We start from the raw sequence: 27,671 nt of genomic DNA, 5'->3' as shown, positions 1-27,671 counted from the left end.
CGTTTCTATATTGAATCTCAAATAGTGGCATTACCACTTGATGTACAATGACTCCAAGACCTGAGAATAGAAATGTTCCAATCAGAATATACATTTAATCTCTGGAATTTTACAGTGGACAAAAAGACCTCCAGAGATCGGCATGGGAGGAAGAGTATTTGTCCAACATATAGACAGATACATACTCCTGGCTAATAGGAGACATGGTCTACTCTGTTAGGCCGGCCATACTGTTGTCTGACAGCTATCCTCCCTGATATCCCCATAAATATGTATGCTGGACTGAACATGCATGTTTATTTCAATGGGGAGCGGTAGAGAAGCCGCTGTCACATTTTTCTCACAACGGGTTATCCCCAATAGAGCAAAATGATAGGGCATGCCGATCCTTAGTCGGAGACCCCTAAACACATTATATTGTTGGCAGACTAATCTAATGTGGAGGTGTAGAAGTCTGAGAGGTCTCCCTTAATTTAGGGAGCCTTATGGACTTTTTGGGAGAGTAGGCAAGCATGATGTTGCCTGTTACACCATGCCTACTGATAGAACATTCCATGATCAAGTGAATCACGTGTCCTGCTACTAAAGTGATTACAATTTTAGTTGTTGTAAGCCAAGAAATAAGATAAGTTTCTCAAATTGCCTTTCTCTTTTGTGGGGATTTACATTAACCTTTTTCTGTACTGTGCATGACCAGCGACTCCAGTGTAAAGGTGAGCCTATAACAGTGTATAACGCTTTGCTGTAAAGTCTAAATGAGTTACTAGATTACTTTCTAGGTTTTGCAATACTATTCCAGGCAAAATAAATACATTGTTTCGTCACCTGTCAAATAAAACAGTGTGTTACACCCTTTTCCAGAAAAGAACATTAATTGTCCTATATGTCATTAAGGTCACCTTACACATGTAGTCAAGATATACAGTTAGTAGCCTTACCGAGCCAGTTCTGCAACTAGAAGAGGATGCAGTATTTTACTATCAAAGCTGTATATGGCACTCCTTTACACTGGAGTCTCTGGTCACGCACAGTACAAAAAAGGGTTCATGTAAATCCCCACAAAAGAGAAATGTAATTTGAGAAACATATCTTATTTCTTGGCTTACAACAACTAAAATTGTAATATATATATATGTATATGTATATATATATATATATATATATATATATATATATATAATATTATTATTATTATTACTTTCCAAGTTGCAAACCCCAGAGAGTTAGGCAGAAGTCACATTGGTCATTAACTTATTTTTCAAACTCATTCCCACTGCTCAGAGACCTTCATCCAAAAGTTTCTGCTGCTTCTGCCACTTGGATTTTTGCCTGTAAAACCTAAAAATTCTGGTCTGAATAGATTAGTAGGTCTGTAGATTGACATTTTTTAATGTTTCGCTCTCAGACCCAAGACTTTTTGCCAGTTAATACAATGGATTAGATACCGTATGAGGCAGGTTGCGCCCTATCACTTGATCTACTCCAATCATGTCCCCTAGTGTATAAATGTTAAGTATCTGACCCTTAACCTATTATCTGATATCAGTCTTAGGCCTTATTCACACGAACGTATATTGCGTCCGTGCTACGCGTGTGAAAATCACGTGCGTCGCACGGACCTATGTAAGTGAATGAGGCCGTTCAGACAGGTCGTGATTTTCATGCAGTGTATGTCCGCTGCGTAAAACTCACGACATGTCCTATACTTGCCCGTGTTTTGCGCAGCACGCACCCATTGAAGTCAATGGGTGCGTGCACATCGCGCTCGGCACACGGAAGCACTTCCGGCTGCCGTGCATGATTCGCGCTACAGTATTAAAAAAAAGGAATGACAACAGAAAAGCACCTCCTGCTTAGGTTTCTAAACATAAAAACAGATTGTCATTATGATGCCGGCTGCGCGAAGATCATCCATCCACGCACCACATACTGATGCCACACTGAACTTTTGCGCACCCAAAATGCTGCGTGTTTTGCGCGCGCAATACGCACATGTTCGTGTGAATAAGGCCTTAGCTTTACTTTTTAAACGTTGTGAACGTAAACGTTTCCCACCTTGTACACTGTATGGACAAAAGTATTGGGACACACCTGTAAAATCGTTAAATGCAGGTGTTTTATTTAGCCCCATAGCCACAGGTGTATAAAATGAATCCCCTGGCCAAGCAGTCTGTCTACCTTACTAACATTTGTGAAAGAATGGGTCATTCTAAAGAGATCACTGAATTCCAGCGTGGTCCTGTAATAGGATGCCAGTGTTGCAACAAGTCAGTTTGTGAAATTTCTTCCCTCCTAGATATTCCACGATCAGGTGTGAGTGGTATTATTGTAAACTGAAAGCATTTAGGAACCACAGCATCTCAGCCATGAAGTGCAGGGTCACCAACTGCTGAGGCGCATAGTGCATAAAAAACGCCAACACTCTGCTGACTCAATGACTGTGGAGTATAAACCTCCTCTGACAGTAACATAAGCCGAAAAACTGTGTGCTGGGAGCTTCATGGCATGGGTTTCCATGGCCGAACAGCTGCATGCAAGCCTTACATCACCAAGAAAAATGGCAAGAGTTGGATGGAGGGGTGTAAAGCCGCCGCCACTGGACTCTGGAGCAGTGGAAACATGTTTTGTGGAGTGATAAATCACTCTTCTGTATCTGGCGGTCTGATGGTTGAGTCTGGGTTAGGTGAATGGCAGGGGAACGTTACCTGCCTGACTGCATTGTGCCAACTGTAAAGTTTTGTGGAAGAGGCATAATGATATGGGGTTGTTTTTCAGGGGTTGGCCATGACCCCTCAGTTCCAGTGAAGGGAAATCTTAATGCTTTATCATACGAAGACATTTTGGACATTTGTATACTTCCACCTTTGTGGGAACAGTTTGGGAAAGGCCCTTTTCTGTTCCAGAATAACTGTGCCCCAATACACAAAGCAAGATCCATAAAGGCATGGTTGGGTGGGTTTGGTGTCGAAGAACTGGCTCACACTGACCTCAACCCCATGGAACACCTTTGTTATGAACTAGAATGGAGATTGCGGGCCAAGACCTCTTGTCTGACATAAGTGTCTAACCTCACAAATGCTCTTTTGGATGAATGGGCAAAAATTCCAACAGACACCCCAAAATCTTGTAGAAAAGCTTCCCAGATGAGTGGAAGCTGTTTTAGCTGCAGGGGGGGGGGCAACTCTATAGTAATTCCCATGGATTTAGAATGGAATGTCATAACAGCCCCTGTAGGTATAATGTGTAATGTGTCCCAATACTTTTGTCCATATAGTGTATGTTAATTAGAAGTAATAAGTCAATTCTCTAAGCCTGCATCCCAGACAACGATTGATATTTGCATCAGGTCTGATCTCCTCCTAATGTCCTCCTAATCTTGTAGCAAACCCCACACCTGGGCATTGAATGCAGTATGCTGCGCAGGTGCAGAATCGATACTTTTACTGCTCTCTGATTTCTATTCTGCAGCAGAACCCCCATCGGACTCTTCTCTCCAAATGAGCTTATGTCGCCGGAAACATTTGGATAAAGATTGGAGAGGTACAGGGGTCGTTTAGAGACAAAAAGGGACTGGGGCAATTACATTTCTGAAACACTACCGAACCATATACTCTGTTTAGGGGATCAAATGTTGGTGACAGGTTCTGTTTAACTTGTAGTATATTTATACCTATATTTTTCAATGAATGTATATGAATCCATAGTGCTACTACATAAATGCTCAATAAAAACTTACAAGAACCAGGAAGGAAAGACAAGCAGTACTTTAAAGGGAACCGGTCACCAACATTTCACCTATTTGAAGTCTACTCACCGCCGTTATCCCCTATCCAAAACTCCTCCTCCAACCGTAAATATCGGTCTTCAAAAAATGTGCACCTTTTATGGAAATCCGGAAGTCTCGTTCGTTGCTCTTCTTATGCCAGCCCACTGCAGAAAACTGGCCCGCCCTGAATCCCGAAATCTCGTTTGAGATAACACGCATGTGCCAGTCATGTATGGTCTGACACTCTTCCCTGCTTTATCCAGGCCTCAAATCTAGTTACTGCACATGTGCCACTATGGTGTCCCGTTGTGCGCACGCTCCAGAACAGGACATCGATGCGCAAGCGCAGGATTTCGTGTGTGCTGGGGGAGGTGAGGAACTGTCAATTAAAAGTTAGGAGACGGGGTTAACTTGGAAAGGTTTGAGGAATGAAGATTTGACTCTTTTCAAATGAAGATATGACTCTTTTATGCTCATTAGCATACGGTGTGGGAACACTAAAGAGGTGAAATGCTGGTGACCGGTTCCCTTTAAGTTTGAGAAGTCCTAGGGCACATTGACATGTGGTGACTGAAGTCATTTACCTCAGTGGCCAGATGTTTAATTATAGTAAATGGCAAATAAAAAATGTAATTCTTACAGTATTTGTCTTATACTTTAAGGTTAATGTGTAATCTATTTATTTTTTTTTTTTAATCTTACCTGTTTGTAGGAATTCCCTCACTATATGTGCGTTGAATAAACATAATTCCACCAAACTTGTTCTAGAATATCACTTTTTTTCTGCTGTTATAAACTAACACAGGCACCAATTCTTTATGCTTGACTTGTATGACACAATTATGTAAAGCCAAATCTTGTGCCACAGGAATAAACCCCATAATCATAATTTTCTGTAATGTTTCAGCTGGAGGAGTCCAATTATCTTTGATGTTGGCCACATAAATGTATGTTTAGCATTTTTTAACTGGGACACTAAAATGCTGAAGCTACATAAATGTGCATTTAGTCATCGGATTTTATTGGTCTTTGTGCCTAGATCTGGTTTTAAAGTCATGATTATCTGGGCAATGTTTCTCATCTGACGTACGTAGGTTCCCAAAATATATCTTATAAAATTATGTGTTTCCAAGGCAGTTTTCGCCTCTTACGTATTCTGTGCAATAATTGTAAGTTCTAGCGCTAACTGATTATGAACTTTGCAAGAGATATAAATAGAAACATTCAAATGTAGCTGTTCCCATGAATAATGGAAGATATTAAAGTAGAAAAGAGTTCATTTCTGCCAGGAATAAAAATACAGCGTATGAATCAGAAAAAAAAATAAAAAAAATAGATAGAATGAATAGAAAATAACTATTGTTTTTACACAATGTTTTCTGCCAGAGATAAATACTGTCCTTTTCCCTTAGGATCGGGAAATTTGTATTGCAGGGGTAGGGACACATACAGCGTAAATACTGCAGATTTTCCGCAACTGATTTCTTTTTTTTTATCACATTTGTTTTTATTGAGTTTTTCAAATCGAACATACAAGTAAGCAGGAATTAAGCTTACTTACAAAACTTAACATAGTAAAAATAGAAATAAATTTACATAACTTAACATAACAAAGGTATCAGTACAATATCATAGCTTTGTGTACAATAAATCATTATGAACAATAAAACAATATGTAAGGGAATACATCAGGGAGTCTCAATGGTATTTTTGCACAATAATATATGGTTTGTATGTGTGAATATCCATAAATCTAGTGTATCGCATTACAATACTGACTAGAGGTCCATACATCCCACATGTTGTCAAATGAGCTTTTTTTATTTAAGGAAGAGGCGATCATAGATTCAAACCAGCAGTTGTTGTTTATTCCCTGAATAATTTCTGACAAGGATGGGATTTTATTGGTTTTCCAGTATTTTGCTATTTTGAATCTAGTCACTATAATAGTGTGTAGGATAACTGCTCTGTGAGTGCGATCATACTTGTCGGCACCAATTGCCAACAAGCATAATGGGGCATCTAGGATAATTGGGTATCCACATATATTTGACAGAAAACGACCCATTTTTCTCCACACTTCCAGGATATGTGGACACTTCCACCAGATGTGCAACATAGTGCCTGTATTACTACATCTCCAACACTCTTTTGATTCTTCGTAAAATTTATGAAGTTTCTCCGGGGTGAGGTACCATCTATACAAGAGTTTTCTGGCTGTTTCAATATGATTAGTACATCTGGAGATCGATGAGACAGCATAGAAGGCCGAGTTCCATTGATCTTCAGATATAGTGACCTCAAGATCATGTTCCCACTTTTGTTTGTATATATGCAAGTCATTTGGGAAGGAGTTTAGTAAAAATTTATAACATTGGGAGATATTACCTCTGGAGGATGAGTTATTTGCTAACCATTTGCTTAATTTGGATTCTGATGTTGGGAGAGGTTTGGGTATGGATGTCAGTGCATGCCTAATTTGTAGATATTTATAAAAGTCATGTTTCTGAATATTGTACATTTGGGCCAGAGTTTGGAAGGGTATCAGGATGTCATTTTCCCATAAATCGGACATGTGGAGTAATCCATTAGCCATCCAAGTAGAGATGTCAAGATCTGGAATGAGAGCCATCAGTAGTGCAGTACTAGAATTCTCATAATCCGTAGAATACAGGCTATGTTTAATAACTAGGTGGTGCCATAACTCCGTGATTGCCCTTATTGTAGGATGTGTGGACCTCATATGGTTCCCAAATAAAGAGGAAGCAGATAGGAATATTGCTAATGAGTGCCTTCCCAATACAGATGATTCAATGGAAACCCAATGTTTAGAAGCATCCTGTGACCATAACGATTTTAATTGGTCGAATATAGCGGCTCTATAGTATTGTAATAAAGTGGGGCATCCCAATCCCCCCTCACGCATGGGTCTGTAAAGAATATCTGCTTTAACTCTTGATTTGGTTTTCCCCCATACGAATCTCATTAAGATGGATTGCAGTTTATTTATGAAAGCGTTTGTCACAAATATGGGAACATTCCTAAAAGTGTATAGAATCTTAGGAAGAGTTAACATTTTGATGGCAGCTATTCTACCTAACCAAGAAACACCGTGGTGTTTATAGTTATGTAGGTCCTCAATGATTTTCTTGTGGAGAGGAATATAATTTTGGTCAAACAATTTTGAGACTGGAAATGTTAGATTAACCCCTAGATAAGGCAGGGCGTCTTCCACCCATTTGAAGGGGAATGATGCTTTAAGTTGTGCTACCATTTTCTGGGAAAGCCCCATATTCAGAATTTGTGACTTAGAAGTGTTTATTTTGTAGTAAGACGCATTACTAAATTCTGATAAAACTTTACTTATTTCTGGAAGGGACGTGGTTGGGGAAGAGCATATTATTATTACATCATCCGCGAACAGACCTATACGGTGTTCCTTTTTCCCTATTGTGATTCCGGAAATTGAACTAGAAGACCTTATTTTCTCAGCCAGAGGTTCCATTAAAAGCGCAAAAATTAAAGGGGACATGGGACATCCCTGTCTAGTTCCATTTGTAATGTCAAAGCGTGAGGATAAAAATCCGGCTGAGTATACGGAGGCAGAAGGACCGGAGTATAGAGCTAAAATGGCTTTCCCAAACGGGCCCACTATTCCTATTTTATCCAGAACCGACTCTAGATAACCCCAATGGATCCTATCAAAGGCCTTCTCTGCATCTAATGATAGGAGCAGAGAAGGGGTGTTATGCGTTTCTGCATAGTGAAGGATGTTGATTAGTCTTCTAGTTCCATCTACCGTTTGTCTATTTTTAATAAATCCTACTTGATCAATATTGATTAGAGAAGGAAGGATATCGACCAGCCTGTTGGCCAACACTTTTGAATATATTTTCAAATCGCAATTTAGCAAAGAAATTGGTCTAAAATTTTCGGGTCTGTCAGGAGATTTACCTGGTTTCGGGAGGGTAATTATTAGTGCTTGTAGCATTTCTTTAGGAAAACGACCTGAAATAGTGGCCTGATTGAACATTGATACTAGGTGAGGGGCTATAATCTGAGAGAACTGTTTATAATATTCGTTTGTTAGACCGTCTGGTCCGGGAGATTTATTAATCTTGAGTTGTTTAATGACATTTTGTACCTCTGATACTGTGAATTGTGCATTAAGGAGTGTCATTTGATCACTCGGGATCGACGGTAAATTGACCGAATCTAGAAAGCCATCTATAAGTTGCTGCGTAGGTTGTTTGGTGAGAGGATCTTTGTTTAAATTGTATAAATGACCATAGTATTCAGCAAAGGCTTCAGCTATCCCCTGTGGGTTTAAGATTTTATCTCCAGATGGTTTAAAAATATAGGGTATTTTAGCCTTCAATGTTTTGTTTTTAAATTTGTTAGCTAACATCTTCCCAGCCTTATTACCCTGCCAGTAATAGATCATTCTGCTCCTTCTCAGGGCGTATTCACACTTGTGGTATAACAATTGGTGAAGTTGTGTTCTTAATTGTTTTAATTCGATTGTTAGACCTCTCGTGGTTCTCTTTTTATTAAGATCTTCTAATTTCTTAATTTTAAGCAACAATTCTTCTGTTTTAGCTAATCTTATTTTCTTTGCTGTTGCCGCAATTTTGATAAGGTGACCTCTGATTACTGCTTTGTGTGCACACCAGTTGTTAAAGGTGGACGTGTCATCCGGTTTGTTAGTTTCGAAAAAGTCAGTCAACGCTTTGTTTATCTGTGCATTGTATTCCTCTTTGTTTAGTAAGGAGTTGTTTATGCGCCAGGGGGAGGTGGGAACTCGATTATATTGCTCATTAATAGAGATAGAGACTGGGGCGTGGTCCGACCAAGTGATTGTCCCGATGTTAGGGTTGATCACACGCTGGAGTAACCATTGGTCAGCAATAATAAAGTCAATTCTAGAATAGCATTTGTGGGGGTGAGAGAAAAAAGTATAATCTCTTTCTGAGGCATTACAAGTTCTCCATGTGTCATAGAGATTTCCCCTGAATAAAATGTTATAGATATCTGTGTTTTTTTCTTTTGGTTTGCTCCTACTCTTGTCTAATTGAGGAATCAGTACTTTATTGAAGTCCCCACATAGTATTAGGGAACCAAATTTATTATTCTCAATTCGTTTAAGTAGACGTTTGAGAAATCTGCCTTGATGCTTATTAGGAGCGTATAATGAGACCAAGGTGTATTTCTCATTGTTAATGAGGCACTGTATGATTACAAACCTATCACATTTATCATAAGTTACTTGTATAAGTTGAAAGGCCACAGAATTTTTGATAGCAATCAACGTCCCCTTTTTCTTGCCTGAGTTTGGGGTACAAAAAATATGGGGGAACTGTGCATTTTTAAGCCTGTGGATGTCTTTCTCCAAGAGGTGTGTCTCTTGTGCACATAACACATCACATTTCAGCATTTTACATTCTTTCCACATGAGAGAGCGTTTGAATGGACTATTAAGGCCCTTCACATTCAAAGATGATATTTTAAAGACCATTATACCCTAAGAAAGATTGATACTGTGTACTCTTGTAGCATACCTGATCTCTAAATATCTCCCCTACGTGAGTAATATTATGTGAGTGAGGACCACTCATCTCCGTTATTCCCCAACAAGAAAGACTATATGTACATAACGTATTTTTCTTATCAATCAGTAGTGATACCTTGTAACATAAAAACCTGAGAACACATATGAAAATATGTTCAAATATATCTAGCCAACTCCTTGTAAAGGAAGTTGGCCTCATGGGGGGGGGAAGAGACACAACACGTGTAACATAAGTGCCTTCCTAGCCCACATGGTTATTTAAAGGCACAGTACAACCTGCAGCAATAAGATTATCAAAAAGAAAAAAAAAGGATATCAGACAACACCGTGAGTTCCTTATTCTGGATTCAACAGGGAGTCCAAAATTCTTGCTGGGTCATTCTCCTCTATATTCAATCAGATTGAATTCAGGGATTCTTAGGAGATCCAACCTGTGTCCATTCCTGGGATAATACCGGTGGTTTCTTTTTCGCCATCATTTGATGATCTCGAGGCTGAAAGTCGGGAAACCATTTTGCTAGAAGAGACGCTGCTTCTTTGGGTGTGTGAAGGACATGGGTGGCTCCATTTTTCGTGATGAGGAGCTTGACCGGGTAACCCCATTTATAGGGAATTTCTTGGTCACGTAGATGCTTTGTGAAAGGCGCAAATTCTCTTCTGCGATTCATCGTGGTTGGTGATAAATCTGCGTACAACGAGATGCCCACAAACCGCTCAGGGATGTCGTTATTTTTAAACGCCGACTTCAAGATGGCCTCTTTTGTTTGATAGAAATGGATTCTTGCCAGAACATCTCTCGGCGTTGTTTGCGGTAGATGTTTGGGTTTTGGCAATCTGTGTACTCTATCAATCATCAAATCTCTTTGATCCGCCTCTGGGATTAAAGCAGAAAAATAATCAATCAGGAACTCTCTGAGCTGCGCTGGCATGATGGATTCCGGTATACCGCGGAAACGAATGTTGTTCCTTCTGGAGCGGTCTTCCAAGTCAGCCAATTTTAATTTTACTGCTAGCATGTCTTCATCTGTCTCATTTTGAGCGTCCACTAAAGTATTAAAAGCAGAGGAAAATTCATCCATTTTTGTTTCAAGATGAGCTGTGCGATCACCAATATCTCTAATGTCCTTAGACAGTGTGGTAAAGGCAGTTTGGAAATCGTTTTGCATGGATGTCCTTAATTCTGACAATAGACTCCTCATATTAGATAAGGTGATGGCTGATTCCTCAGACGGGCTGCTTTCCCTAGATTTCCCCAGATTGGGCAGACTAGGAGGGAGAGAGACTGACCTGAAATCCAGTGCATACAGCTTGTCTGGTGTGCTTGAAGTTCCTTCCACACTTGGACTGCCTGCTGTGCAATGTGCTGCCTGGGAGAGGATAGGAGCTCCTAGGACCGGAGCGTTTTCCTGCAGAGTGTGGCCGGCGCCATTTTGTGAGTTTCCCGCCGGGGGATAGAAGGACGTGAGTTTAACCGGGGCAGCCGGTTTAGATCTTCCTCTCACCATCCCTGCTGCTTTGTGGCTACTTCAGGAGTCTCCAGGTATATTTTTGTGTCGGTATCCGACCTTTAAGGGTGGTTATGAGCCGCTTTATCTGAGGCTAGGAGAGGAGCTCAGACTTATGTGACTGCTCTCCTCGGCATCCGGACACGCCCCCCTTCCGCAACTGATTTCATTGCAGAAAATACGCAGCGTATTGTGGTAGCAGCAGAGTGAATAAGATTTGAACAAATCTCGACCACACGCTGCAGAAAAAATCCACAGAGAAACCGCTCATAAATTGGCCTATGGTGCCGTTTGCTGCGGAATCGCTGCTCTTGTGTTGCGGGTTTTCCCCATTGAATTCAATGGGGAGGTAAAACCTGCAACAAATAATCAAATGTTTCTATTTTTGCAATGGGAAAAACTGCGATTCAATCGCGGAAATTGGAAATAAATTAAAAAAAAATATTAAAAAGGTTCAACGGGCGTTGTCGTAGAATTGCTATCCTCTGTTCTGAGTGCAGTCTGACCTCCTGGGATGATATTTCATCCCATGTCACTGCTGCAGCCAATCAAAGGCTGCAGTGGTCACATGGACTGCAGCATCATCCTGGGAGGCCAGGCTGTAATCAGAGAAGAGGGACAGTCGCTATAACAATGGAGAATGGGGTAAGTATGAGCTTTTTTTTTTTTTTTATTCCTGCAACATTTTGGTGCACTTTTTCGGGCAGAATTCCCTGCGGCTTCTAGGACGGAAAAGCTGTGTACTTTTACGCAGAGTACTTTCCCTGTGTGCACTTACTCTAGAGTGGCAGTCTGACATATTATGTTGTATGGATAAAATTAGGCCTATGCAATTAGGCCATAAAAACAGGAGCCGTAATAGGGCATGATCGATTGGATGCCATAGTAGTGAGTCTTTGGGGACACAGCTCTGTATATACGTCACCTGGTGGAGCTTTGTAAGTTGGCACACCATGTCCCAAACAGCTCCCTAGTATGGAGCTATATGTGACTCTGCGTTCCGCCTACAACCTCCGTGCCATGTTCATGAGGCCTAAGTGATGTAACCAGGTCTGGTAGGATGTCGTACCCCCCATTAAGTTTGAACAGAAAATTCTCCTGGATCCTGCAAACCCCTGTGGGTATTTAGATTATAACTATGCATCCTGTTATCTCCTGCTATAGTTACAGCCGAATTAAAGCTCCACAGGAATAATAATTGATGCCTTCCTATCGCTCATGCTACAGGCCCCAATAAAGTAGAACGTTGTATAGTTGGAGAACTCCGGAATCTCTCCTCAATACTGAATGTTTGGTTTTAAGTAGAGAGCTCTAATAGCAGTGGGAAGAGGGTGTATTTGCACTTTATTCTAATAGCCAACCCCCTATATCATTTCATGAAGGTGTATAACTGGAAGTCATTGCATCTGTTTTATGTTCACATGTTGACGTTTGCCGTGGTTTTCAAACCTAAAGGTGTATTCATATTTTATCCAAATCTCCCCCCCCCCCCCCCAAAGCAGTTCCCTATAGTAAAATAGCACATTTTTAAAAATACTAGCCGCTTCTTGGGTACCTTGGCATCGCGGGTGATGACATGATGTCCATAAAGCTGTTATGTAATATTTTTACCCATACTTCATAGATGACACATCACCATGCACAGATGTAAACATGTAGATCACTGGGTGACCCTGTAGTTGGTGGCATGAGAATTACAAAGAATTGGTAAGGTATAGTACGGTATTTTGCAAAGTTTGCTATCTTACTATGGGGAACCACTTCACAGGGGCTTGAAAAAAAACCTGCTATTCAAGTGAATGGGACTTTTCAAAATCCATACACTGTAAAAAAAATAATTTGGTTTTTGGATGATTTACAAAAATTCAAACATCTTGCCCTGTTTATCATGGGTTTCTTGCCGGAAAGGTGAAACAATATTGCAACAAAATTTGCATGTAAAACTGTATGTATTTTAAACAAAACATGTTACATCACAGATTTCGGTAGGGATTTCTTCTGGATTTTTTCCACATAAAATCTGCAGCGTTTTAACAAAGCCATATGCTATATGGGTTGTGCGTGTTCAGCCCACCTGGAGATCTTGCTTCCTCTAGTCTGGGTCTTCTTGCCTCTATTGCCTGCTCACATCATGACCCCAAGCAATCATGGTGGACAAACACTCACTGTTGCTGACCTCCTGGACAGTTGTCCGTTTAGCCATTCATTTTCACCAATCCATGAAGTACCGTAGCAATACTGTAGCTGTGGTAGCAATTATAATAGGTCTACGTAAATATTAGCAGCTTATATACTACAGGGTCACAAGGCACCTTCTTGTTTCCTCCTATTTGTGGTTACAATTATTATAACGTTTTCCTTCCTCTCTACCTTTATGTAACCATGGATCGGTTTCTTTTCCAGGTGCACACATTTCGGGGTCCACACTGGTGTGAATACTGTGCCAATTTCATGTGGGGTCTCATCGCTCAGGGCGTAAGGTGCTCAGGTAAAGTTACTTTATTTGATGTCATTTGTCAGTGTTGTGATGTAAAGGTATATCTCACTGTCTACAGTCAGTATATTTACTGACGTTTTTTGGCAATTTGTCAAAATCATCAGTCTGGAAGTTAAAAATAGGCAAGAAAATATTTTAGTATATTAAATAAACAGACAGAAGGGTCATTTCTGCAGACACTTATGAGAAGCAGGACACAATTTGTGAACTTTTAGCAGCCTCTTCACTGGACTCCCTTGTTATGATTCAGTTTGCATGTTTGTTATGTCTGTGTTTCTGTTAACCGCTGATAAGGATGACGTTTGCAGGCTGTTCATATTGGTACAAACTACACATGCGCGATAAATGAGACTAGTGTAATAAAAAAAAGTAGAAAAGAGGAAAACATTGGAACAAGTTGAGTATATGGGTGGACGAAAGGCAGAGAGGACGTATCTTATGGGCTACCAGATCATGGTACAGTATTTGCTATCACCCTCTACCTACTGTATACCATCTTAATAAATATTAGTGACGTGTAAACAACATCAAATAGTAATACTGATAAATTCTGTGTACCTGAATACTCATTGTCTAGCATTTTCCCCATTAAAGCCTTATGCACTTAGCAGCAGGGAATCCATGAGAAACTAAAATTGTGGTATGTTCCATTGTATGTCGTATTACGGAGGTATGCTCCACTAAAAGCTTTGCAAACTAAGAATATGGTGCTGCAAGAATGCACTCAGCGGTGGCACACAAATTGCGGAACCATAAGGCCACATTCAGACGTGGCGGAATTGCTGTTGTATTCCGCTGCGGACAGTCCACAGTGGAATTCTGTAGCAGCCGTTTTTTACATTTGCTTCTATACATTTTTAGGAAACTTAGTTCAGACGTTGCGGAAAATAACTGTGCGGAAATTAGGTTGCCGTGCAGAATTTTCCCTCCGCAGCATGCACTGTCTGTTGCAGAGAAGCAGCGGAATTTCACTGCGGATTTCAGCCTTTGCAATGCAAAAACTGAAATCTGTGGCAAGTCCGCTGTGATATCTGCAACGTCTGAAGTACCTGTCAAATATGCAAATGTTGCTGCAGATTCGTTGCGTAATTACCCCAAATCTGCACCAACATTTGCAGCAGAAAAATTCTGCCACGTGTGAACGTGGCCTAACAGACTCTGTGCACCACCATATAAGTTCCATGCGCACAGCTTGCAAAAGAGATTGTGCTTGTGGTTATCTTGAACATTTTTATACCCTACAATGTTTGAAAAACTCAAAAGCTGTTTATACATATCTTGCATTTTAATGCAAAAATGCGCTGTTGGAATGGTCTTTATGGTCCACTTGACATTATTTGAAAGCTTTGTTAGGTGAATATATTTCTACAGTGTTTTTAGCTTTGATGAAAATACTTAGGTCCCAGAACACATAAGAGTGAGGTATAAGATTTAAAACAACACTCCCTTCCTGGTCAGGGGGAATGCAAAATTTCAGAGCAACATACTGTAAGCATCTCCATTATTTGTGGGTGCAGGTAATAGGACACAAATAAAAGTGCATTTGAACTGTGCCCCATTTTACACTTGAAGGGCATCTCCGGTTTGATTTTCTGACATGTCAAAAAATATATAAAATAAAATGTAGTGAAGGTCTGAGAAATGGGACCTCCTCCTATGTCCTAAATAAAATGGTACATAGCTGACCCCTTTGTCAATTATTGACCTTACATTCTTATGGATCTCCGCAGGATTTCAGTGTAGCGAAGCATGGAAACTCATAGACTTCAGTGGAATAAGCACTGATCAGAATCAAAGTGGTCAAATATTATTTCCAATGCAAGCACCGCCTTATCCAGCACCCCCTTATGCAGGGCATCAGTTGGAGTCCAAGACCCAGCGTAAACAACATCAAAACATACTGTTCATTTTCAGCTCTGTTGCTACCCTAGGAACACGTCTGCCAAACATCAGCATTTGTCAATTTTCCAGTTCCAGTTTTTTGAGGGAATAGCTATTAACCGCAATGCTACTAGACCATTACATTGACGGCAGCTTTAAGTGACTTCTGTATCTGATGACAAGTCTGCGACATAACTAGTGTGGATATCTGAGACTTATTTGAGATGCTTCATAAACCTTTCATAGATTTATGCCCTCCAGTATGAGCAGAACTCACTGTCCATGCGATGAATTATGCTTGATTTAATATGGGCTATCTTGACAAATTAAAATAATTTTGTTCCTAATTTAAAGATGCCCCCAGGGTCTCCGAGCCAGTCATTGATGTATAATTGGATGCAAGGGTTGTTCAAGTTCATCATTATTTTGTAGCCTGTGGTTAGATCCTTCTGTGGAAGAAAAACCCCACATGATTTTGTTCTGCTAGCTCTAGAGGGGGTACTTTAAACCCTTTAGACCCTTCCTCATGAAAAACGAGCACTTAGATACTCTACTCTCTAAACTATTCAATAGCATGTCCGTTTAATTCAGTTTCAAATCTAGATTTATAGAGTGAGAATAGCGCAGTACCAGGTATTTTATTTATTTTCTTTACAAAATGGAATTGACCAAAGTCCCAAAATATTTTTTATTCTGAACATTTGAGGGATTTCCTGAAGACAATATCATATGGGGTGGTATGTGAAAATTTTATAAACTTGGCATGTAAAGAAGTTTAGAGAAACTCAGCACAGATAATATCTTTCTCTTTCCGTGTACAGAAATTGTGATCTTCAGAGTATCATTGAGTTATTTGTTACTTCACAGAAATATGTTTTACATGCATAAAAAGTGACCTGAGTGTCAGCTTCTCATGTTATAAAGTATCGCTGTTCGTAAGAATGAATATATCTGTTCATTCAAAGCTATCTAATAATAATAATTAAAAAATAATATGTATTTATATAGCGCAGTTCGCTCCGGCCACGGAATAGCGGCCGAGCTGCAGTACTGTAATCAAGTGAATAGGAGCAGACCTGCAGTTCTGCAGCACGGCCGATATGCTATGTATGGAGCTAACTGCTTCCGGGCTCCGTACATAGCATTATGTGCCATAACATCCGGTGCCCGCAGGCCACCGGAGCGGCTTATCGGTGCGGGGTCCGGGTGTCAGACCCGCACCGATGATCTACTGATAACCTATCCAGTGGATAGGTCATCAGTTTTCAGAAGGTGGACAACCCCTTTAATACTTCATCCTTTTGAAAGTGGGTGAGGTTGCATTACTCTGACCCTGTGACTATTGCAGTATTTTCTGGAGCCTCCACTGGTTAGTACACGACGACCACTTGTCCCTACTTTTACTATAAAGCTCCCCAAACTTATAATGAAGTTCTCCACAGTACTTATGAGACATGTAGCACTGCTGATAGTGGAGGACTCAAGCTGTGATACCCCTGGCATTGGATCCAGGCATATTTAGAAAAAAATACATCTAGATTGCCAGTTACTAAGCTTACAAGTATTTATTGTTGTATTGTAATAATTTATACTTGGAAACACACACAGGAATTTTTATTTTGTGCCAAACTTTTAAATGTCTATCTTTAGTTTTTCTAAAAAAAGTCTGCACTGACTTTTTAATGTTTCATTTGCTGACATGTTGTAGCCAGTTTATGAATCAACACATACATTTTTTAAAAGGAAACAAGTTTTATTTGGCTGCAAAGAATCACATAACAGAACTCAGCGAGATGTGATCATTAACCCTGATGTGGTGCCAGCTCAGATTAACTTCATACTGCTGTGCCAGGCTTGCCAAACATACATCCTTGTCTATTTCTTCAATCTACATTTTCTTTAAATGGTTCATTTGTCAGGAAATATGTATGTATGCCAAAAAGCCAAATATTTCCTAAGTAATCAGTCATACAGATCTAGGTTACGGAGTCACCATGTTTTTTTTTTATATACGAGTATTAGACGTAAAATACAAGTAGGCTTATACATAACTCTTATTTATAGTATATATGTGCATGATTTAATACTTGTCGGAGCTTAAGATATCTGAGATAAAGCTGTGGCCCTGGGTGGGATGTTTTCTAATACAAAGCAGATTTCTAAAACAGCAATTTGAGTTAGGATTTTCTGCCATTTTTTTTCTTTGAAAATCTTATTTTTTACACAATTTAAATAGCACCAAGATACCTTTGGCCTCTATTTGATGCATATCTACCCATAAGAGGTAATGGCATGTCATTTAGAGGGCTATTTGTTAAAGAGGCTCTGTCACCACATTATAAGTGCCCTATCTTGTACATGATGCGATCGGCGCTGTGATGTAGATTACAGCAGTGTTTTCTATTTAGAAAAACAATCTATTTTCACCATGTTATGACCTATTTTAACGTTATCAAAGTTTCGGGATTGTGAATAGACTGGTTGGACGCGATATCTATTTACTGTCAAGACACTTCAGTAACGTTAATGTATGAGTATGTGACTGCACATAGTGAACAACGCAGGATCACTATGCGCTGACTAAATGAATGGAGAGAAGTTCATGATGCTGATTGGTCACTGATTGGTCGGCGTCATACACTCCTCTCCACAACGCCCACTTGGTCAAAAGTAAAAACACGCCCAGTTGTCTATGAAGAAAGCCATTAGCATAAAGCTAAAATAGGTCATAACTTGGTGAAAATAGATCGTTTTTATGAATAAAAACTACTTCTGTAATCTACATTACAGCACCGATCACATTATGTACAAGATAGGCCACTTATAATGTGGTGACAGAGCCTCTTTAAGTCGGGGGCTATAAACCTCCAGCATGGGAGGCTTAATAACATTGAATTTTGTGTGATGCAATGTGAAATCTCTCTGGCAAAAAAACTTTATGTAAGAAGAGTTTAGTGTATTTTTGACCATTTATAGGTACAAAGCAAAATAAATAAGCTCTACCCTCATCTGGCCAAACCACACCCTGCTTACCCAATCATGCTGACAATACAATGGATAATGACACATTCTTAAAGTGTAGCTAAACGTTTGACATTTCATAGTGACATGTCAGAAGTTTGGATTGGTGGGGGTCCAAGCACTGAGACCCCCACCAAGCTCTAGAACAAAGCAGCTGAAGTGCTCGTGTGAGCGCTCAGCCGTTTCGTGTCTATTTGGCTTTTTCCGGAAAGCCAATGTATCGGAGTCCGTATACTGATACATTGATTTTTGGAAACAGCCGAACTGACACGAAGCGGTTGAGTGCTCACATGAACGCTTCAGCTGCTTCATTCTAGCGATTGGTGGGGGTCTCAGTGCTCGGACCCCCACCTATCCAAACTTCTGACATGTCACTATTAGGTTCAATTTATTAAATAAAAAACAAAACACCTACAAATCTAAATATAACAGTGACAAAAGGTAATAGGATTCTTAACAAGACTGAAATAAATAATCATGTAAATATAAGTAATTGAAAATTTTAATTTTTTTCTTAAAAATGCTTCACTGGGCACGTGCACAATATGTAAATAAGCAGACTCGTCATGACATCTTATGGTTTTATACTGTATGCCGCCAGAGTTTATAACTTAACACATACACCTAGCTAGACAGGTGTAAGATATAATTTGTAAACTCTGGCTGCATATAGAGTACTGGGGGCTTCACAACGGCTGACAGAGTATCCTTTACCTTTCTGAACATAACTGTTAACATGTATATAATTAATGGAGTTGATCACATATTATTCTCATGCTTTCTAATATAAAATCTGTCTACAGCTATTTTGATATGTCTATGTAACATAATTTATTAGTATGAGATTATTAAGTCTTTTGCTAATTGCTTTGCCTCTGATTTGCAGATTGTGGGTTGAATGTACATAAACAGTGTTCTAAGTATGTGCCCAGTGACTGCCAGCCAGATCTGAAGCGCATCAAGAAAGTCTACAGCTGTGACCTTACCACATTGGTGAAAGCACACAATACTCCTAGGCCAATGGTTGTGGAAATGTGCATCCAAGAGATTGAAAGCCGAGGTTTGGAAAATTATTCTCCTTAGTTTACTTTATATATTTATTGCAAACACAATTACAACTCTTCTGCGCGTATAAAATAATCTAATGTAGTAATTGAGCCAATAACAAAAATAGTAAATCTCTGCAGGACAGCGTATGTAGACAGTTAATGTTAGTCATAAAGATTTCTATGCGTGACAAACAAATACCTATTAAATTATACACCTCTACCACTAGGGCATTGTTCCCCATCCAATGGCTCAGGAGCCACATGTGGCCCTCAGGCCTTTTGCATGTGGCTCCCAAGCTGGTGGTAGCCCTAAATACTATTATATATTAACACTTCTAAATCAAAGCTAGATCTCACAATATATATTGCCCCAGGGCACCATGAATCAATTTATTAAACCTACAAACATTGCCGCTCAGCTACATTAAGCAAAGTACACCATTATTTACACAATCACTTTATAAGTACAGACACAACCACCATTAAAAAGGTTAAAACACCCATAAAAAACCATGCGGAGGAAGGAGGCTTGCACTGAGAAAGAAGGAGGAAGAAGACGAGGGCATAAACGCAGGTCGGGGTCTGAGGTAGAAACTTGCACCTTGTTGCCAAACATTATGTCTGTCCCAGGTTGGTGAATATATCTTCTTCTTTAAGGGTTTTTCAATTGGGATTTCATATAGGAATTTAGGTTTACTGTATCCTGAACTTTGCACACCTTATATGTTCAAAATACTTGTCTCCTGGGACTGTATTAGACATTTTGATACTGAACATATTTTTTTTACATATTGGTTTCTTGGTACAAGCCTCATTCATCTGCGTTTTTTTTTTTTTATGGGTATTTAAACTTTCTAATGGTGATTGTGTCTGTACTTTGGAACAAATTCAGCAGTTGTATAAATAATGGTGTACTGTGGTTAATATAGCAAAGGGACATTGTTTTGTAGGTTTACTAAATACCATTATGCCCTAGTAGCACCAGGGATTTTATAGCATTACTGAAACTTGGCACTAGAGTCAAAACCATATCACTGGCAGCCAACCCATGAACATGGCCTAAGAGATTATCTGGCATTGTCATGTTATGTATGTGTGACATGGCTTTGGGAATGTACACTGTTGTACAAAATTTTCCCAAAAAATGGTGCTAATCCATAAAGAATTTGGTGCAACCATTGCAAGTTCACACCCCTTGGATGAAATTGTACAAATCAAAGCTCCTATAACATGGCACGAAGTGGTTTGTGTAAACAGGCGCCGATCAACGAGACAGCTTGTTGATCGGCGCTCGTTTGCTCCTATCACAGGAGCAATGATTGCTTATGTATGGGGACGGGCGATCATTAATCCAATCATTACATTATGTCGGCATGTTTACACAGGGACATGTGCCGACGACAACGATGATTTTTAATTCTGCATAAAAGAGCAGATCAGTCGATGAATGAGCATTTGCTCGTTCATCGGCTGATCGTTGCCCTGATTACACAGGGCAATGATCGGGAACGAGCGTTCATATGATCGCACGTTTGCCCGATCATTGGCCCTTGTAATAGGGCCTTTAGACTTTCATATACAGTGAAGGAAATAAGTATTTGATCCCTTGCTGATTTTGTAAGTTTGCCCACTGTCAAAGTCATGAACAGTCTAGAATTTTTAGGCTAGGTTAATTTTACCAGTGAGAGATAGATTATATATAAAAAAACAAAACAAAATCACATAGTCAAAATTATATATATTTATTTGCATTGTGCACAGAGAAATAAGTATTTGATCCCCTATCAACCATTAAGAGTTCAGCCTCCTCCAGACCAGTTACACGCTCCAAATCAACTTGGTGCCTGCATTAAAGACAGCTGTCTTAAATGGTCACCTGTATAAAAGACTCCTGTCCACAGACTCAATTAATCAGTCTGACTCTAACCTCTACAACATGGGCAAGACCAAAGAGCTTTCTAAGGATGTCAGGGACAAGATCATAGACCTGCACAAGGCTAGAATGGGCTACAAAACCATAAGTAAGATCCTGGGTGAGAAGGAGACAACTGTTGGTGCAATAGTAAGAAAATGGAAGACATACAAAATGACTGTCAATCGACATCGATCTGGGGCTCCATGCAAAATATCACCTCGTGGGGTATCCTTGATCCTGAGGAAGGTGAGAGCTCAGCCGAAAACTACACGGGGGGAACTTGTTAATGATCTCAAGGCAGCTGGGACCACAGTTACCAAGAAAACCATTGGTAACACATTACGCCGTAATGGATTAAAATCCTGCAGTGCCCGCAAGGTCCCCCTGCTCAAGAAGGCACATGTACAGGCCCGTCTGACGTTTGCAAATGAACATCTGGATGATTCTGAGAGTGATTGGGAGAAGGTGCTGTGGTCAGATGAGACTAAAATTGAGCTCTTTGGCATTAACTCAACTCGCCGTGTTTGGAGGAAGAGAAATGCTGCCTATGACCCAAAGAACACCGTCCCCACTGTCAAGCATAGAGGTGGAAACATTATGTTTTGGGGGTGTTTCTCTGCTAAGGGCACAGGACTACTTCACCGCATCAATGGGAGAATGGATGGAGCCATGTACCGTCAAATCCTGAGTAACAACCTCCTTCCCTCCACCAGGACATTAAAAATGGCTCGTGCCTGGGTCTTCCAGCACGACAATGACCCGAAACATACAGCCAAGGCAACAAAGGAGTGGCTCAAAAAGAAGCACATTAAGGTCATGGAGTGGCCTAGCCAGTCTCCAGACCTTAATCCCATCGAAAACTATGGAGGAAGCTGAAGATCCGAGTTGCCAAGCGACAGCCTCGAAATCTTGATGATTTACAGATGATCTGCAAAGAGGAGTGGGCCAAAATTCCATCTAACATGTGTGCAAACCTCATCATCAACTACAAAAAAACGTCTGACTGCTGTGCTTGCCAACAAGGGTTTTGCCACCAAGTATTAAGTCTTGTTTGCCAAAGGGATCAAATACTTATTTCTCTGTGCACAATACAAATAAATATATATAATTTTGACAATGTGATTTTCTGTTTTTTTTTTTTATATAATCTATCTCTCACTGGTAAAATTAACCTAGCCTAAAAATTCTAGACTGTTCATGACTTTGACAGTGGGCAAACTTACAAAATCAGCAAGGGATCAAATACTTATTTCCTTCACTGTATATATTACACACCTTACTTGTGACATTTTTTAGCACACATTGTGAATTTAATTTGAAAAATATGCCACATATAATAAAAAATGATAAATGATACTAAATACACAAATAATGGTTTCACATTAACCAAGTGACCCATAAACTGAATAATGATTGTGCCGTCAGCTTATTACACTGAAAATACACAACTAGTGTGTTTAATGTATCAACAAAGTACATTCATGACTAGTCAGCAAGCAATAAAATGTACAGACATTTTCCTAAAAATATGGAGTATTTCAGTTGACTGGATAAGATCATTTTGAAACCACAGACACAATGATTCGGTATTGTGGTGTCAAAGAAATGGTTACGTCACTGGCGGTATTAAGAGATTAGGTAAAATGTAAAAAGTTTTAGACCATGAGACTGACCCTGGAGATGATGGGCTCGAGTTTCCAGCCTCCTGTGCTTACATTGGGTCCTTACATTCTCGTCTTACTTTGTTTCCTAAATCGAACCTACTGTGAGATGAGACAATAATTTGTCACAAGGTTTTTACAACAAATCTTTTAACCCTACCAATTTGTCACACATTTCAGGCTTACGCACCTGGTAACTCCACCAGTGGTTTCCATATTACTAGTGGCTGGATCAGCTCGTGTTGTAAATCATTGGGACGTTATTACGTGATCACTATAATATGATGTCTTAGGGAAAGTCTTAAACTCTGTGCAAACACAAATGGCTAATTATAGCTGAGAAAAGTAAACTTGTAGCATGAATTACAGCGAAACTTGTGACTATCCTCAATACTCTTCATAAGAAAAAAATGAACTTTATACAATGTAACCTTTTTTCTGTTTTGCACAACTGTGTCTATTGTTGCTTTGTTCTCAGTTTTGCAATTCAAACACATCTATAATTCTAGTGTAAGCAAGTGTAGGAATAATAGCGATGTTTTCCCTTCTAAAATATTCCACACTTAATAGTACTGGGTATGTATAGGTTAATGTTAAACGGACTAAAGCCCTATGCAAAAGTAAACTCTAGTTGCCTTGAAAGGGTATTTCCAGCTTACACATTTATGGTATATCCACAGGATGATGCTGGAGGTGCAGCCCTCTCCAGTGAAGTCTATAGGAGTTTAGGAAGTTACCTCTTCATAAATTTTAGTGGGAAAGCGGCTGCTATGTATAGGCGTCACTTGATCCCCATTTTTCCCATAGGTAGGGGTCCCAAAGGTGGAATATCCTGTATTTTTATATGATACAACCTCCACATAGCGATCAGTGTTTCCAACCTCTTTGTGTTTTCTGGACATCTTAGCTACCTATGTGACCAAAATGATTGAACACATTGAACTTAAATTCTTGAATACAGATTTTGATTAACAAATGACATATGTTTTTGACAATCTGACAAGTTGTGAACAATTTACTGTGTTGGCACATTGGCCATATTGGTTATGGATCTTTAGTACATGATCAAGCCACCAATTGTCACCATGAGAACGGACGTGGTTCATCAATGGAGCCCCCCCCCCCCCCAGGGTTAGCCTGCTAAACAGAAAGAGAATTGGGCATGGAACAGGGCAGTTGGCGTAGGAACGACTGTTAAATGGCTGACAAATAATCTCATAGACATCTGGTATACATTAGGCTGTGGGCTTCACAGGAATCCCTGTGGTGCCCATGGTGGACTCTTCAGTTGTCTTGTGGTTCCTAGCATAATACTGACATTAGATATACCAAAATAATATTTTTTTTAACTTCAATTATATAATTTTCCAGCTTAGCTCATGACACGATGTGTAAAAGTAGGAATACTAACCTAACATTGGATATGAATAAAATAATAGACCGCCATTACAGACATCAAGTTGTGCCCGATAAAAGCATCTAGGAAAGCTACACTTGCAGTGGGTTGAGGGCAGGGTCTCAGATTTACCACGATTTGCCGCAATTTGTTTCACTTGGTAGAAGGGTGCGGCCATAATCCGCATTGCAAAACCGTGGTAAAATGTGTACAATTTTTTGGAGCGTTAATTAGTCTAAACGTCACCCTGAGCAATGGCAGCAGTTCCATAATTTCAAACCAGTTTGCTCTTTATAGAGTGCTGCATAATAAAGTTGTATTATGGTTTCAGCAAATAAAGCTTGTACTTTGTATGATGAAAAGTAATAACATTTTTCCAAAATACTTTCTTTATCAATTCCTCACAATTTTCAAGATCTTTGCTTGCAGTAATTTAATAAGAACCATGTGGATATGATCACACAGGACGGATAGGTTGCGTAAAAGCACAGAGCATGTGCGCCCTGGGCGCCGCAGGGAACTCCGGACGAAAAACCGCACCAAATTATGGTGGAGTTTTTCAGTCGGAATGTCTGCTGTGGAAAACTGCACATATAAAAAAAAACACATACTTACCCTCTGACATCCTGCAGACCGGCCTTCTGGGATGACGTTTTATCCCATGTGACCGTTGCAGCCTGTGATTGGCTGCAGTGGTCAGATGGGATGAAACGTCATCCCAGGAGGTTGGCCCTGGGCGAAGAAGCACAGAATTCTGGGTAAGTATAAGATTTTTTTTTCTGAGTTGCGTTTTTTGCAGCGGAATCGCGGCTTTTCTACGGCAAAAAAATGCAATGTCTGCTATTTGTTTTACCTCGTTATTGAATTCAATGCGGAAAACCTGCAACAGAAAAAGCAGCGATTACGCAAATAAAATTGACATGCTATGTATTAAAAACCGCACCGCAGGTCAATTTCTGAGTGATTTTTCCGCTCATCATTTACACAGCGTGTGGATGAGATTTGTTCAGATCTCATCTACTTTGCTGCTACTTTATTATGCTGCAAATTTTCCGCAACTAAATCCATTGCAGAAAATCCACAGTATTTACGCTACGTGTGAACTTACACTAATTGTTTACTTCCAGTGGATAAAAATCTGTCCTGGTCATGTGATAGACAGAGTTACTAGGCTCATTAGAAGTCACAGCTGTGATAACTGTAAGGCTATGCTCACATTACATTATTTTGGCCTTCGTTTGATATATTCGCTAGGTTCTATCCACACTGCGCTTTCTCTGTACGTTTGACATATGCGTTGGAAAAAATATGAGGCGCATGTGTTTAACATACCAATGGACTGCAATTATCCTACAGTTGTCACAGCCTCTATTTAACATATATGTCGGGAATTTTTCCTGGCGTAAATGTCAAACAAACACCATTAAACGCAGTGTGGAAAGAGCCTAACTATGGTATCCATTTAACGTATATGTCATGAACTTTCATGACCCTTTTTATGACCTATCTGTTAAAGGGATACCATTATAGCTTATGGGTGATCATTTAACGCATTCGTTACTGATAGGCTATAATGGCATCCGTTTAACGGATACAACATGAAAAGCTATTGAAAAGTTCATGATGTATACGTTTAAGGGATGCCTGTGATGGACGCCATACCATACAGTGGAATCTGTCACCCATAGGCTACAATGTTAAAAACATATACTTTTAATGTATACGTTTTTTTATTGGACTCTGTGAGACAAGGGAGCTCTATGGAGCCCTATGGACATATTTAGCATGTTCGTCTGGACATTTCCAGACGTGCACACTAAACGTAAACAAAAACTGTGGTGTGAACAGGGCCTAATGTAAATGTACTCAGTCCTACACCTGTGTGTCCATCACATGACCAGGACAGACTTGTATCCACTGGATGTAAACAATGAATATACCTACTAAATGACTGCATGCAGAGTTCTTGAAAACCTTGAGGAATTGATACAGAAGTCGATGGGCCTATAATTATCTTATTGTTAAAAACATTGTGGCTTGGAGAAACTGGAAAAAAATACACTTATGCCTTATTCAGATGAGCGTGTTCAGACAGAGGTGTCGTCTGTGTTTTTCAAGTACCCATAGACTTCAATGGGTGACGTGGTCCGCAAAAATGGACTAAAATAGGACATGCAGTGAGTTTCACGTAACAGACACACGCTGCATGAAAAATCATGGATGTGTGAACAGCCCAATTAATTTGCATGGGTCCGTGTGCTGTCAGTTATTTAAATGTACAGCACGCGGACGTAAGATACGTTTGTCTGAATAAGGCCCTAGTGGCAGAGATCAAGCAATAGGAAGAGAATGGGGTGTAGGTCCATCACCTCCATCATTATCTGTATGTTACTGTTTGTTACATTGTTATATGGTTCTTATGTCTTTGTATAATACACCTGTATGTTGTGAGACTGGATAGATGTAGGCCCAGGACAACTCTGCACTGCTTGCACATACTTGTTAATTGGTTATTATGTATGAATAATTTATTTACATCTCATTTCTTTCTTTCTATTATTTTCAGGATTAAAGTCAGAAGGTCTGTACCGAGTCTCGGGTTTTACTGAGCATATTGAAGATGTAAAAATGGCCTTTGATCGAGGTGAGCTGTCAGCTCAATAACTCATTGTCGAGTGCCAATGTGGACATTTATGTTTCAGGAGAACATCTCCTGACGAAATAAGGGAAACAAAATTGTCAAATCCTACCAAATACTGAGAAATCCTGTCACATAAGAGCAGAGCTCTGAGTGCAGTGGTGTGATGCCATATTGCGCTTATCACATATGAACCTATGCAGGGATATCTCTCCATACAAAGATGATTATAATCTACATAAATCCTTTATGGGAAAATAATACTAAAGCAGTTTAGTGATAAGCCCAGTTTTTGCAGATTCGGCCGGTGCAGCGAGCGCCGATCAACGAGACATCGTTGATCGGCACTCGTTTCCTCCTGTCACACGGAGCTATGGATGGGGACGAGCGGTCGTTACTCCGATCGCTCGTCTCAATACATTATCATGTCGGCAGCGCGTCTCCCTGTTTACACAGAGAGATGTGCTGCTGACAACTATAATATTTCACTTTTTTTTAAACTATACGACCAACAGATGATCGAGCATTTGTTTGTTCATCTGCTGATCGCTGCCCTGTTTAGGCAGCGCAATTATCGGCAACGAGCGTTCTATGAACGCTTGTCTGCACGATAATCGCCCAGTGTAAAACCCCCTTAACTCGCTGCTCACCCTAAAGGGGGTTTTACACTGGGCAATTATCAGGCAGACGAGTGTTCATATAACACTTGTTGACGATAATTTCCCTGTAAACAGGGCAGCGATCAGCAGATCTGCTGATCGTATCGTTTTAAA

The 27,671-nt window shown here is 39.9% G+C and overlaps 1 protein-coding gene across 3 annotated transcripts in view; it reads left to right on the top strand.

Moving 5' to 3' along the window:
• CHN2 (chimerin 2) overlaps nucleotides 1-27,671 on the top strand; it is a 274,266-nt gene that overhangs the window by 235,309 nt on the left and 11,286 nt on the right. For all 3 annotated transcript variants that reach the window (XM_075828623.1, XM_075828625.1, XM_075828624.1), the window contains 3 exons: nucleotides 13,244-13,328; nucleotides 19,126-19,299; nucleotides 26,827-26,904. In XM_075828623.1, the coding sequence (XP_075684738.1) occupies nucleotides 13,244-13,328; nucleotides 19,126-19,299; nucleotides 26,827-26,904 (337 nt within the window). The remainder of the gene's footprint in view (nucleotides 1-13,243; nucleotides 13,329-19,125; nucleotides 19,300-26,826; nucleotides 26,905-27,671) is intronic.

The sequence above is a fragment of the Rhinoderma darwinii genome, chromosome 5 (genome assembly GCF_050947455.1).
Source record: "Rhinoderma darwinii isolate aRhiDar2 chromosome 5, aRhiDar2.hap1, whole genome shotgun sequence".
Lineage (NCBI taxonomy): Eukaryota > Metazoa > Chordata > Amphibia > Anura > Rhinodermatidae > Rhinoderma > Rhinoderma darwinii.
The sequence above is the reverse complement of the archived record's forward strand: the minus strand, read 5'-3'. Positions and strand labels throughout refer to the sequence as shown.